This window comes from Ascaphus truei, chromosome 8 (genome assembly GCF_040206685.1).
Source record: "Ascaphus truei isolate aAscTru1 chromosome 8, aAscTru1.hap1, whole genome shotgun sequence".
In the NCBI taxonomy this organism is placed as follows: Eukaryota; Metazoa; Chordata; class Amphibia; order Anura; family Ascaphidae; genus Ascaphus; species Ascaphus truei.
In genome coordinates this window covers 85,880,840-85,896,332 of record NC_134490.1, presented here as the reverse complement: position 1 = coordinate 85,896,332, position 15,493 = coordinate 85,880,840, and the positions used below count along the sequence as shown (strand labels likewise).

Sequence of the window (15,493 nt, the reverse complement as noted above, 5' to 3'; positions counted from 1 at the left end):
CTCAGGATCTCTCTGCTTCAGCACAGGTGGCTCAATCATTAGTGGCACAGACTTCGAGCCACCTGTGCTGAAGCAGGGATATCCTGAAAGCTTGACCTGTTGGTAGCTCTTGAGGACTGGGTTACAGTAATTAACTAAAAATTTAGATTGGGCAGCACTGAGGAATAAGGCACAACAATTACTTTTATACAGGTGCTGAGAGAAATGTTAAAGGACAGTCCGCATTAAAAAAAAAAAAAAAACCTAATGGAAAACGTAGGCGATTCACACGATATAAATAAATAAAATAGGACATAACTTCTTAACAGCGTTTATAATATTAATATAGCGTTTTAAAATATTTCCTTTGTAAAAGACAGCATGTAAGTTGCTGTAAATACAGGCAAATTGTTGACGCAAACCCCCCCCCCCCCCCCCATTTGTGCTATAATCATTAGCCAAGTAAATAAAAGAGAACAATTATTGCCACAAAGATGGAATTAAAAATAGAAACGTATCAATTTTTCCAATTTTGAAGTGAAAATGTTACTTTAACAGTGACTGCATTTCTCACTTTGTGTGTGTGGTGGGAGAGGAGGTGACAGGGGTGTGTGTGTGTGGTGGGAGAGGAGGTGACAGAGGTGTGTGTGTGTGTGTGGTGGGAGAGGAGGTGACAGGGGTGTGTGTGTGGTGGGAGAGGAGGTGACAGGGGTGTGTGTGTGGTGGGAGAGGAGGTGACAGGGGTGTGTGTGTGTGGTGGGAGAGGAGGTGACAGGGGTGTGTGTGTGTGTGGTGGGAGAGGTGACAGGGGGGGTGTATGTGTGTTTGGTGGGAGAGGAGGTGACAGGGGGGGTGTATGTGTGTTTGGTGGGAGAGGAGGTGACAGGGGTGTGTGTGTGTGTGGTGGGAGAGGAGGTGACAGGGGTGTGTGTGTGGTGGGAGAGGAGGTGACAGGGGTGTGTGTGTGTGTGGTGGGAGAGGAGGTGACAGGGGTGTGTGTGTGTGTGTGGTGGGAGAGGAGGTGACAGGGGTGTGTGTGTGTGGTGGGAGAGGAGGTGACAGGGGTGTGTGTGTGTGGTGGGAGAGGAGGTGACAGGGGTGTGTGTGTGTGGTGGGAGAGGAGGTGACAGGGGTGTGTGTGTGTGGTGGGAGAGGAGGTGACAGGGGTGTGTCTGTGTGGTGGGAGAGGAGGTGACAGGGGTGTGTGTGTGTGGTGGGAGAGGTGACAGGGGGGGTGTGTGTGTTTGGTGGGAGAGGAGGTGACAGGGGTGTGTGTGGTGGGAGAGGAGGTGACAGGGGTGTGTGTGTGTGGTGGGAGAGGAGGTGACAGGGGTGTGTGTGTGTGGTGGGAGAGGAGGTGACAGGGGTGTGTGTGTGGTGGGAGAGGAGGTGACAGGGGTGTGTGTGTGTGGTGGGAGAGGAGGTGACAGGGGTGTGTGTGTGTGGTGGGAGAGGAGGTGACAGGGGTGTGTGTGTGGTGGGAGAGGAGGTGACAGGGGTGTGTGTGTGTGGTGGGAGAGGAGGTGACAGGGGTGTGTGTGTGTGGTGGACTGACTGCTTTGTGCTGGGTAATGCGGTAGGCATAAGCTAAAATGGGTTCATATTAAAATGGATAAGAAGCAAAAAGGTGACTTTGCACATTTGCATGTCATTACCCAGAATCCCCGGCTACAGTGGAAGCACTGTACGCATAGAGATAACGGGGAAACGCAGGCTTGCAGACCTATCAGACATGTGAATGTGCTCAGAAGTTATATTTTTTATTTGCTGTTCACAGTAAGGGGTAGGGTTTGTGTCACGCTTTTACTCACCATAACTATTTTTGTGTGTGGCGAAGGAAGCGGTGTGGTTTGAGAAAGAAGGGAGGTGAGTAATGTGTGTATAAGGGAAGGGAGTATGAGAGTGGTCTGTGAACGTGTTGAGTATAACAGGCAGAGAGAATGTGTCGGACGGAGGGTGTGCGGCGGGCGTGTCGGACGGAGGGTGTGCGTGTCGGACATAGGGTGAGCGGTGGGCGTGTCGGACGGAGGGTGTGCGTGTCCTATTGTGTGTATTCTATTCTATATGTTTGGAATTCCAAATCAGCTGATTAAGTTCATCTTAATCATCCATACCATATATTTGCATGTGAAATTACCCAGCAATTCTCTATTTTGGTGAAATATTAATTTCAAACAATTGTTTATGTGCATCCTAAAACGGCCACTACTCAGCAGTTAATGCAGGAATGTTATTGCTTTTACATTTAATGAACATTAGGTCAAAGCTTTTGCATCTTTATTCGAGTATTCTAGAATAAACCTCCCTTTTTCATGCAAACTAAAGTGGGACTAGGAGTATATAAATAAAACAAGTTTTGATACTCTGGGCTTGCATACAAAAACTTGTGATACTCTAGATTTGTAAATAAAAAAAAGTAGGTGTGTTCTGAACCCCCTAATATCACCACACTTTCACTACAGGTAATACGTTTACTTTGTGCGGTTTAGTTAGGCTTCCAGGCCAAAACCTGAAACACCATTGCAATTAATTGTGTGTAAGAGGTAGAGAAACTGTAATATTTAAGGGTTCCACTACTGAAACTTGAATATTACACGAGGGACTGCACCTTTCAAACAGAAACAGTGCTTTCCGCAGACACATTACATTTGCACTCCAGTTTCTTTATTGCTGGGAGTGCATCTTCAATGCACGGTTATGGCTGCCAGCAAAGAGTATACCCAACACAGCTCCACAATAGGTTTTCACCAAGTTCATATTTCTCTGGGGGGTGGGGCGGGGGAACCATGTCCATTATTTCCCTTCATGAAATTCTTTACATGCCGATGAAGAAAGAGGCTATTTGCAAAGTTCACTTACTTGTACTTCAGGAATATCCACTGGAGTAACCACAGTGCAACAAGAATCATCCCATTAATTTCACATATAGAAAAGGCCCACTCCACTCTGTTAAAATGATCAAAAAACACGTCCGGTAGTGGAGCTTCCACCTCCTTGGGAGGCACGCGCTCGTGGACGACCGAGATCATCACCGTGGTAAAGATAAAACAACAAACTGCATAGGCGAAGGCAAGGAGGGTTTTGCCCAGCTCCGTAGGATAAGCCTGGGACCGCTCCGGCTCAGGCACGGGGATTCTAATCATTTCTTTCCGGAAGCCATTCGGCATCCCATTCTTCTTGACTTTGCTGGTGAAGCTGTGATCAGTGATGGGGATAACTGTGCTGGTGCACAGGTGCCCATTGGCATGGCCATTCTTGTGTTCCTCTATGTGGTGCTCTATTTTCAATGTTTCTATCATGCCCAGCAACTGCAGGCCGCTGTCTGAAGATACACGTGACAAGGGTGGCTTCTTAAAGTCATCTTCTGTTAGCTGGAACAAGCCCTGCCCATTGAGGTTCTCAAAGGTCTCCAAGTATTCTTGCAGTCCTTTTTCCATAAGCCAAGTCGTCACCTCCTTTGGTGACCAGTGCCCTACTTCCTTCATTTTCCAGTCTGGGCTATGAATGTTTACTTGTTCTACACAGCACAGCAGTTGCTATCACTGCAATACAGCAAGAGTTCTCTCCGTAGCTTTCTCATCCTGTCACATGTGTAGTAGCTGGGAAGAGTTTGACAGTGATGAGAATAGATAACTGGGAACGTCTAACACTTCATATGCCGCCTCATGTCTTGACGTGCAGAAGAATACACCACGGAATTGCTGTTAAAGTAAAACAAAAACAATTACATAAGAGATGTGAAACCAACTGTATTTTCCAAACCCACACAATATAGTACTACGGAATATTAATTACCATATTGTCAATATCCAAAACAAAAATGTTACCTAATATTTACAGACCAAGTAAATATGTGAAACTACATGCGCAGAAATGTCAAATACAAGTTTAAAAAAAAAAGAAATAATCCGCTGTATGTAATAGCAATACTAAAGGATATTAATAGCAACAAAGCGGTGTTTAGAAAATCCCAAGTTAGAGAACCACAAACTCTCCCCCCCCATGAATACAGTTTGTCTCAAAAACAAAAGGTCTGTGTTTTTTTTTCTAGAGAGCAAATGTCTCCAAATCAGGTTCATGAATTTGTTCCTTTTCCGTTAATCTCGCAGAACTTACTTAGGAAGTGTGTGACATGTTCTTAAAATGGCAATATAAAGAGGCATGTGACCAGAAGTTGTGCAAACGTCTTGAAATTGCCCAATTTCACCTTGTTCGTGAACTTGCTCAAACATTTTGCACATCCCCACTTTTTACCATCAAGTGTGCAATAAAAAAAAGGGTATTAAAGGCACTTTATACTGGGACTAGGGTGTAGGAAGATAAAGCAGGTTTGCTGTACAAAATAAAACACAGAATAAGGCTGCGCTTACAGTGCCGGCGACAGCGACGCTGTGTCAAAACAAAAGCATTGCCGCGTCGCATGCGCTTATAGTAAGCGTACGGCTTGGTCGCGATCGCTGGAAGTCATCTCTATTTGATTTTTCCAGCGACCGAAGCCTGACCGTTGCGTCGCTGTCACTATAAGCGTAGCCATAGATCCCATTGGTTTCAATACGTGACTTTGCAGTTTAAATGGTTCTGTATTGCGGATATGCAACACACAAGGCACCGTTCAGATCAGATGTACTCAACTTTAGTTCTCAGGACACCCCAACAGGTCAGGTTTTCAGGATATCCCAGCTTCAGCACAGGTGGCTGAATCTTCAACTCAACAATCTGTGCTGAAGCAGGGATATCCTAAAGACCTGACCTGTTGGGGAGGGGTGGGGGGGGGGGGGGAGAAAACCATGAGGACTGGCGTTGAGAACCCCTGCTTTAAATAATGTGGTCCTACCTCATGGAAGGTCCATTCATTTAACCAATATGACAGGTCCCACTCATTGTTACCTGAGGGTAATACGGATTGTTTAAAGAGCAACGCCAAGTGTTCATAGAAAAAAGTGTCAATACTTTCCTAAAAGTATCCGACTGAATAAACGTGTAAAGAAGGTCGCATCAATAACCAGAAACCGGAACGTAATCGAAGAAAAAAGCAACCTTGGATTTAGCTTACAACATGTTGCAATACTACCAGAAAAACAACGCCCTGCGGTTAACCATTTTCGTACTCTTTATAAACACTGTGTTCAGACGGCGTTCATATCTCTCCCGTTCCAAAACGTAGATCAGATATGAAATGTTTAAAGAAAAGCAACTGTAACGGCAAACTCCTTTATGGCACGCCGACAATGAGGCTGTCAAAGAATACTCAAAACATACATAGAAATAGCTACTTGCCAGGATATCACGTTACCTGTCCTGCAAGTTAACCGGCATTTCACATGTCAAGTCAACTGAGTATGCGGTTTGGCTTCAGAACAGAACGGCCTCTCCACGGGTAGCTGCCCGAGGCTCCTGTAATGTCGGAAGCCGGTGTTCTTCTCAATGCATAGGGTCTCAAAAGAATGACATTGCTGTAACTTAAAGGGGCAATCCCTCCTCGGACCAAAGTAAACTAATTCCAGGGACATGTTTAAGGGGTTTCATCTGGGTAATTGGAAGTTTTTTTTTAACCCAAATCTGACACCTAGAAGTATTTTTTAAAGTTAGACTTGGGGGGGTTTCATTTCCTCTGGCTACTGTGTCTTTTGAGTCCCCTCTTACCCCCTCACATTAACTATACTGCTTCTCTGGTAAGGATAGGGGGGATAAGGGTAAAAAAAACATTTGAGTAACAAACACTTCCTCATTCAGAGAACCCCCCAAAAATACAACTGGGTGCAAATCCCACGTAGGTTGATCAGTTGAATTTCCTAGGGGCTTCTGAACGGGAAAGTGTTTCGGTTACCCTAATCTCACCCTGTCCTTGTCAGAGAGCCAATAACGTTAAGGGGGGGTGGGGAGGGAGAAGTTTGGCTGTACAAGCACTTGCTGATCACACAGAAGAATGACCAGAGGAAATCAAACCCCTTCCCAAGTCAAAGTTAAAAAATAATACTTATTGGTGTTAGATTTGGGTAATAAAAAAAAGTATCAATTACCCAGATGTGAGCCCTTAAACATGTCACTGGAGGGATTGTGTCTTCAATCAAAGGAGGTCATCAAAAGCATACAAGCATATCTTCTCTTTGTGGAGCAATGCTGTGTATTAAGCAATGATTATGGCGTTTCATATATTCAGTCATTATATTATTTCTAAATGCAATCCCAGTTTGTTTGTTTTCTAAATCATCCCCAAGTCATTTTAATTGAAACAGCACATGATTGAAACTCACCAGAATACATCAGAAGTTTGGCTTTTTGTGATTTTTCTAAAGAAATGCAGCTTTTCAGGGCACTTAAAATATGGAATTCATTACCCATGTAGACAGATAGTACATGCAAAAAATATCTTCATAAAATGGTTGGACATCTTTATAGAAAGGAAAGGGATACATGGATATACCAAATAAGTAAACATGGGAAGGGTGCTGATACAGGGAGAAATCTGATTGCCATTATTTGGAGTCAGGAAGGAATTTATTTTGGTTTGCCTTCCTCTGGATCAAAATACTGTAAATCTGTCATCTTAATTTAACATAGGTTGAACTTAATGGGTGTCTTTTTTCAACCTCACTATGTAAATATGTGACGTTAACAGGCTAATTTCTCTAGCACAATCCTCCTAACTTAAATATTTCACGCATGAAATAGCATTATCCTCCTATCACCAGGTTTCGTTCCCCTTGGCTCCTTGAGCATGACCACACGTACATGGTTATGGACGCATGTGACCAATACTGGTAGAACGAGTTCTTTAGGACTATTTGTAACATAGAAAAAAGTATGGTTTGCCAGAAAGTTCAGGGTCAAACCTATTTTCCATAGCGCTGCACAATTTTCATTTTTTTTTTATTACAGCATTGAAGGAGGGGGTCTCCGGAGCTGAACCCCATTAATTTCAGCTCAGGGGACCCCTGCTTTCAGAAATACTTGATTCCACAGGGGGTGCCGAATCTGCAACCAGGGAACTTGTGTGCCTAACAAAATGGCAGTACTTAAGTGTCCCGCGGGCCACTAGGAAGCCACGACGTCATCCCTTGCTGCTTCCTATTGGCCCACGTGACCAGGACATTTAAACTCCGCAGAGATACCAGCACCTCCAACAGAGGTAAGTATATCGGGAAGCAGGGGCTCCCTGGACCTGAAATTAGCACTGTTCAGCTCCGGAGACCCCCTGCTTCAGTCTTATAAACATTTCTTTTTTTAATTGCACGGTGCTCCACGGTTTGTGGCTTGAAGGGCTTATAATTTGCCATTTCTCATAGGAAGCACCTGTTTTGCTGTCCAAGTATTAATGACATATTGCATATTTTTAAGCGCCAACATAGGCCCGGCTATATTATGGGGTTTTTATCTAGAAGAAAAAAAAATATGCAATTTCTATTCTTATTGTTAAAAAAAAATACAGTATATACTATTTTGTATTTCCCGATGACCTGTATTTATATAAAAAAATGTTTTGCTGGAGAATACATCACAAAAAGTGTTCAGTTATTAACGGAATAAATGGACACGGCACACGTGCCACTGTCCTAAAGGAGTGAAGATAACAGTGAATAATTCACATTAAAAGGTTGAATAATTGATTCAGAGCTCAAAAGAAACTACAGTAAGTGACCATAGGGAATTGTTTGTTTGTACCAATAAATCAATTTACAGAAGTAAGACAGCCTTCATTAGCTGGAGAATGATTTTAACTGCGTCTCTGAAGTACTTCAAATGATCAGCATTATAAATGAGCAGAAAATACAGACATCCTTTACTGTCAAGCTGGGGTGTCTTTAGTCTTTATTAATTAGTAACAACTATAAATGACACTGTATACTTTAGCTATTCATCCCCAAAATATTTAAAAAGGGGAATGCTACTGTCATTTAAAGCATTGTTTTTTTTTTCTGTCTTTTTAATCCCTGTGACTCAAAAATCAATTCATCCTGTCAAAAAAAAAGTAACGAAGCATGTTATACGTGTTCTGGAGGCCGATATACCTTCTCCTGTCCTACATGATGATCCAGAATGGCTGTGTAAACTTTGGGACCATCCTGCATCCCAGAGAAATGAAAGTGCAGTGTGCAGCGCCACTGAGCAATACATTAAGAGCCCAAGTTTTGTGGCGAGATCTAAAAAGACTCAAACATACAGTATGTAGAGCATTACACAGGCCGGGCCTTCTAACGTGGTTCAAAACCTTTTGCCAAATGAAAACAGCAACCCTTTCCTAACCAACGCTATCTCTTCCCCCCCCCTTCCTTTTACAGTTTGAGACCCCGGGGGCCATTGCAGCGGAAATGCTCTATTTTCAGCTTCAGGGAGACCCGGTTCCCAACACACTTACCGGTGACATTACCGGTATAACTTCCAGGTTTTTGCTAAAGGTATTTAAAATGGTCTTCCAATAGGAAGCCACAATGGATGACGTTGCCGCTTCCTATTGGCCAACAGAACACTCTAGATTTAGCAGTAGTTTGTTCCCACTGGAGGAAATGTTGAAACTGGTAACTTCACCGGTAAATATCTTAAGAACTGGAAGGCGGGGGGAGGAAGAGCGTTATTTAGGAAGGGGGAGCTGGTTTCATATTTGTACCTCCGATCCGCTAAAGAGGACCTCCAGATTCCATGCTGTAAAAAATAAGGTGTTGTACTGCACCGCCGGTAAGTATGTAACCAGCATGCCATAGAGCAGGGGCGCGCAACATTTTTCACGGGGGCGGGGCGGTTGCAGAGTCCCTGCGCTCTTCTCCCAAGGCATTTAAATTAATCTGGGGGATCGCGTGAGGCCCCTGCAACTTCACTTGCCTTGTCTTCGGCGACACATCGCCATGGCAACGTGGCACCAAATGACGCAGCGGGGTCACGTGACGTCACGTTGCCACGACGAGAGCAGGAGACAAGGTAAGGGGGATGGGATATAGGATGAAGTATCTGACGTCTAAATTTATCATAGGTTGAACTTGACGGACGCATGTCTTTTTTCAACCTTATTTCTATGTAACCCTTTGGGTGCCCGATGATGTAGCCACATTATGGGGTTTGGCACTCAAGGCTACGGGAGATCGCTTTATGCGGTCCTGTGGAGCGCTGGGCGTGATCTGACCCGAAAAGGACCAGAAGAGGACTCCTTCCGTTTGCTTCATCACTGCCATTGTGATCGCACCGAACAGTGGCCACAAGTTCATTTTGGCTCTAGGAGAGTGAAGCGTTCCTCACCCTTACTGCCAGAGTCCAGCTGCACTGCTCTACACAATGCTGCTGGCCTCTGTATCAGCCAAGGGTTAAAGGAGCCGCCCTATATATAGGCAAATAAAGTGATATCAGGTATTCCACCTCTCACCAAGCATTACCGACCTAAAAGCACAAAAGCACAAAAGCACAAAAGCACAAAAGCACAAAAGCACAAAAGCACAAAAGCACACATGTACGGACTTTAACAAGTGAGGGTAAAATACTTTAACCGGAGCGCATCCTGTTTAGAAGATAATTAGCATTTTAAGTATATTTATTTTTTTGCTAGCTACACTTATTTACAGGCCTACAAACTTAAACCCTTCCCCCGAACAGGTCCGGTTTTCAGGATATCCCTGCATCCGTACAGGTGCCTCAATCAGTCTGACTGAGCCGCCTGTGCTGCAGCAGAGATATCCTGAAAAACGGGCCTGTTGGGTGCTCTTGGGAACCCCTGAGTTATAGGATTGTCTGGCTGCATATGTATGTAAATGAGGTTATGATTCCACTTTCCATGTATCCCCAAGATGTGCGCTTTAGAACTTAGACGTAATCTAAGCACCTTAAATCATTTTTTGTTTTTGTGTTAATATATGCCGCCTATAACTAACTACCTCTATTGCAAAATTAATTACTTAAGCCGACAATTGATTGGTTCTCCCGTGATCAATCAGCAAAATCCTGTTTCCCAGGGTTCACTAAATGGCTGCCTTTCAGTTTCAACTCAATCCTTCAGTCAGTGTAACTCAGCAGCTACCATTATATTACTAAGGTAACATTATCTATTGTTACTTTTGCAGCACAAGCTGCTGGGAATATTGGCAACAAATGGTCACAAACAGGAACGTGTGTTATAGAAATCAAAGGAGGCGCAGTATATTAAAAATGGCATTAAGAATTTAATTTAAAATTATTTTTTTTTTTAATATATCGAATACTACAAAACTGATTTATTTAAGGAAAAAAACACATGTACCTGTAGAATGAGATTGCTTCTTTAAGAGGCAAAGAGCAGCTAAACTTTAATGGTTCTGGTTGTGCATTTAAAAACTTGTCAGGAAAGACACCAAAATGTTTTTAATTTTTTTCCCCCATACAGTAAATTTCTGTATATATGACCGTACAAAAGAAAAAGGATGGTGCAATTAGAGCTAAAAGCTAAACAATAAACATATAGTGCAAAACAATTAGAAAAACACTCAAAAATCCTTATAAATGTTAAGGCAAGGCTGCCAGGAATTACTGACCCAAAGACAAAGTCAGTTGAATCACAAAAAACAAAATACAGACCGGCGCCAAAAAATGTCCAAAGACAGTCTATATGAAGTCCAAATGGAATGTAGTGCAAAGAACTGCTCAATTCTTGCACTTCCAGACATGTAGATATGTCCACGGCCAGATGTTACGTCATATGTGGACTCAGGGTTGTAACGTTGCAGACTGCAAACAGTATACGGACCCGCAGGGCAGAGGCGGGGAGTACTACACCGATCTGTGCCTGGGATGCAATGGTAGTCTGGTCCGGTTCCATGGTTGAGACAGTAGGCAGCAGGCAGGGGTAGTCAGGTCCGGGGTCGAGGCCGGCAGCAGGCAGGGGTAGTCAGGTCCGGGGTCGAGGCCGGCAGCAGGCAGGGGTAGTCAGGTCCGGGGTCGAGGCCGGCAGCAGGCAGGGGTAGTCAGGTCCGGGGTCGAGGCCGGCAGCAGGCAGGGGTTGTCAAGTCCAAGCAGAAGTTCAAACACAGACAGGCAATCACAAGCACAAAGGCAGCGCTGAAGCGGGAACAGAGTGGACTTGACTACCCCTGCCTGCTGCCGGCATCGACCCCGGACCTGACTACCCCTGCCGGCCTCGACCCCGGACCTGACTACCCCTGCCGGCCTCGCCCCCGGACCTGACTACCCCTGCCTGCCTCGCCCCCGGACCTGACTACCCCTGCCTGCTGCCGGCCTCGCCCCCGGACCTGACTACCCCTGCCTGCTGCCGGCCTCGACCCCGGACCTGACTACTCCTGCCTGCTGCCTACTGTCTCAACCATGGAACCGGACCAGACTACCATTGCATCCCAGGCACAGATCGGTGTAGTACTCCCCGCCTCTGCCCTGCGGGTCCGTATACTGTTTGCAGTCTGCAACGTTACAACCCTGAGTCCACATATGACGTAACATCTGCCCGTGGACATATCTACATGTCTGGAAGTGCAGGAATTGAGCAGTTCTTTGCACTACATTCCATTTGGACTTCATATAGACTGTCTTTGGACATTTTTTGGCGCCGGTCTGTATTTTGTTTTTTGTTTATATGACCGAGCACAATTAGTTTTATCAGTTACATTCACAAATCTCCTAGGAACTGAAAGTCTCTAAAAACTTTTACATTCATTTCATTTTGATTGTTGCATCCTCATCGTAAGGAGAGTGTTTCTAAATGTAAGGGGGGAACATGTTAAAATGGACATTAAGTGCAAGGTGACCGAGATAATGGGGAAAGGCAGGTTGCAGCCCTGTGAGAAATGCCAATGTGCTCACAAGAGATATTTTTATTTACTATATGTAATTGTAAATAGTTTATTAAAATTATTTTACACATGATTGAAATCTTTCATCAACAATACACCTCAAATCACAACATATTTTGACTCCCTGCTGGAAATACCTATAGCGCAATCTTTCAACGTGATCTACATTTAAAAAAATACATTTTTTTTACAATCTGCAGTTTTTTTTTACATTCATTTCCCCCCCCTTTAATATGTGCATCAATACAATCTACACATTAAGTAATTAGCTAAGTTGCCAATTGATCGTCGAATATTCAGCTCAGGGGTTCACTAAATGGCTGTCAGGGCAGCAGAAGAGGACCAAAGATGCAAAGTTCTGTGGGGAAGATCATGTGACCAGGCAGTCACTAAATACAAATGGTGCACTGCTAGAGAGAGGGCAGGGCTCAAAAAGGGGTGTGCCAGAGCCTGTTTCAGAAGAGAAAAGGGATGTGACTTTGTAAATGGTTGCTACAGAAACAAAAAATGCTGGTTACATTATAAATGTCATTCAGAGTTGTTTTAAAATAAAATGCTACAAGTATTTTTTCATAGTACAAAACTAATTTATTAAAAAGAAAACAACACGTAGGATATTGCTTGGTCTGCAGCTTTAATATGATAAGCTAATATCGGCATGTATTATGCTGGCCTTGATGTCATTGGTGAAATAGTTTCGGTAAACACTCATTCTGTGCTCCTGGGGGCTCGCTTTAAAAGCTGCCAGTTGTCTGAAATGAGTTTATCTGCTCCATTGAAATAAACCAAGTCGTCCTTTATCAATTAGCTCATTAGACTGAAGTGAAATAGATGCTTTAATGAGCTACATAATGACACCAAAAAAGTTGGGCTGGTTGGATCACTAATGTGCTGACGCTCATTTATTCATGTGAAATATGCCACAGAGCATTAAACATTAACAAAAGCTCACGCGCAATCTCAGCTCATCCCAAACTAACTATGCAGTATGCACTGATCTCAAGTAATCATCTACTGCAGGACTGGCCAACTCCACTCCTCAGGGCCACCACCAGGTCAGGTTGTAAGGATATCACTGCTTCAGTCAAAGACTGAGCCACCTGTACTGAAGCAGGGATATCCTTAAAGCCTGAACTGCTGGTGGCCTTGAGGACTAGAGTTTGCCAGTCCAGATCTTCAGTATTAACTCCTTGGGTCTGGCATTCCAGGGGCTGCGTAGCTACATGCTAATAACCCCGCTTGTTTTTCTATGGTAGATCGCTTTCTGGGCTCCTGTTACCCTGTGAAACGGAAGGTCTCCTCCCCGTCCGTTCTGTGATGGAGCGATCATGTGACCTCTTTAGAGAAGTCCTAATGGCACGCAAAGCGTTCAACTATGGTGCAACCTATCCTGCTCGGTTTAACGTTACAGTACCACTTGTGCCATGTGCGCTAATGGCTGTGATTCAGGGGTTTCATCTTGATGGAGGATGCTTAGAAAAAGAAAACAAATAAGCAGTAACTACCTAGCTGTAAGGCAGTCAGACCTCATGAGTAGACTGACCTGGAGTCCCTGCTGGGTAAGCAAATGGTTACGGAATACTACTTGCCTGGCGTGTGGCAATGAAGGGGTCTTGTTTTTAATAGTGAGAGTGTGCACCATATGTTGGTCCTAATTGGCACTGCACTGTTAACATTTAACACCAGGGCCCATCACTACTGACAATGATGGGTGCTGTCCCATGGCAGCACTGGGCCTATTTCAGTTCTGGAGACCCCATGATTCCAGAGATACGTAGGGTCAAACACTTCCTTGTCTTAAAATCTCCCATGATGCGTGGGCCAATGGGAAGCAGCAACCTATGATGTCGCGGCTTCCTTTTGGCCCACGTGAAATGGGAGATTTATACCGCCATTTTGTTTCTCCTAGAGGGAACTCCGCTGTATCTCGGGAACCTATCTGCTTTCCATTCAGGTAAAAGGAAAAAAAAAGGGAGGGACAAAAACAAACTAATAAAAAAAGTAGGATGAACTGCTCCTTTAAACAGATGGGGAAGAAATCCTGAAGCACTACAGATCACACACCACGTGGAAGAGTCCTGCTTTAGCACCATAGTGTGCGAGACCAAAGAGAGTGTGTAAGACCACATATATTTCAGAAGTCATTTACAGTCCTGTTTCCAACTGTAGAAACATCGTGATTACAGGTCAAAGATCAACATAAGATCAAAAGAAAAAAAACTATAAACAAAACACAGATCTTACAGACTCCAGCTACAATCCGTACAGACCATGTCTGCAGAAGGGAAGAAGCGTTTGCGACTGCTAGCAAAGGCAGTGAAGAAGCATTATGAGCACATGATACAGCCATCGGTCAGTTCCTTATAGGACATGTGCAAACTAATGATCACAGTCAAGCAGAATAAGGGACTAATAACAATTTCATTAATTTTGCCCATCTGTTAAAGAAGCAGCCCCATTTTCACTTTAACACCAACGTTACCTAACAGCAGTGAAATGTCCTAGGGGGTTTAATCTTGGTTAATAATGCATTAATAAAATAAGACATTTAAAAAAAAAATTTTTTAAAAGGGGAGGTTAGGATTGCCTCATATGGATAACCAAAAACTAGGAGCATTTCATTTTGTTTAGATCTGAAATGCCTTCTTTGGGAACACTGGCCACCCCAGGCTTTAAGATTAACCAATATATTTGCACAGTGGCTAGTGCACCAACTTTGCATATGGATAGGGTATTGGTTTATTGCATCAAAAAACTTTGTTTGGCTCTGGGCCTTGAGAACCCCTACTGTACATCACCTCAGTTACGTGCTGAGCAGGGCTTGTATATTTCCCGTTTGATCTTCCTAATGAAGCCAATTTCATTTGTACCTTTCATCTATAAAAGCGACAGTTCGACTGCCAGAAAAAACCCCTCCTAACTCCAGTCTGAAGCCTTTGCACAGAGTATTGATCAATACACTACACCAGGGGTGGCCAACTCCAGGCGATAAGGGCCACCAACAAACCGACCACGTTTTAAGGCTATTCCTGCTTCAGTACAGGTGGCTCAATCCAGGGACATCCTTAAAACCCGACCGTGGCCCGAGAGGACAGGATTTGCCCACTCCTGCACAACACCTTACAGCTTTGCTAACCAGTAATTGCCAAAAGCAGGAGTAGTGTTCCGCTATGCTCTGTTTACCGATTATCTTAGGCAGCAGACACCATTGTCCATGGAAGCAGAAGAAAGGGAGGTGGAAAAGGTATGTTTAACCCCCTTCAGCGCTGGAAGTTGATTGCGCTGGAATGTCTGGTTATCCCCATGTACCAGATTCACATTGCATATCCAGCAACCAAACTCGCCCGGTGAGACCCAAAAGGGTTAAATAGCTGTCTCTGAGTAGGTTACTGGCTATACATTTCTTTAACCCAGGCTGTGCTGAAAAGCCGTGTAACACGGCAGGCAAACGCTTATAGAGCTCCATGTTAAAACGGATAAGACGTAGCGTGACACACAGTGCTCGTTTGCATATCATTACCCAGAATCCTTGGCTGCAGTGGAAGCACTGTTTGCCAAGTGATAATGGGGAGAGACAAGAATCCCCCCTCCCCGCAACAGCCCACAGATGTAGCAAGACTTATTGTGCCGGGACCGAATAAACACAAGTCTGAGGCGCCCGGGACAGTGCCTGCCGCTACGGAGCAGCAGGGGTCCATAGAACAGGTTTAACTCATAATATTAGTATCTTGCACCCCAAGCTCACCCCAATTTTT

At 44.2% G+C, this 15,493-nt stretch overlaps 1 protein-coding gene across 9 annotated transcripts in view; it reads right to left on the bottom strand.

Annotated features, from left to right (window-relative positions):
• The window catches only part of SGMS1 (sphingomyelin synthase 1), a 285,401-nt gene that overhangs the window by 46,462 nt on the left and 223,446 nt on the right, over positions 1 to 15,493 (bottom strand). For all 9 annotated transcript variants that reach the window (XM_075612914.1, XM_075612913.1, XM_075612915.1 and 6 more), the window contains one exon: positions 2,839 to 3,680. In XM_075612914.1, coding sequence (XP_075469029.1) covers positions 2,839 to 3,464 — 626 coding nt within the window. In that variant the 5' untranslated portion in view covers positions 3,465 to 3,680. The remainder of the gene's footprint in view (positions 1 to 2,838; positions 3,681 to 15,493) is intronic.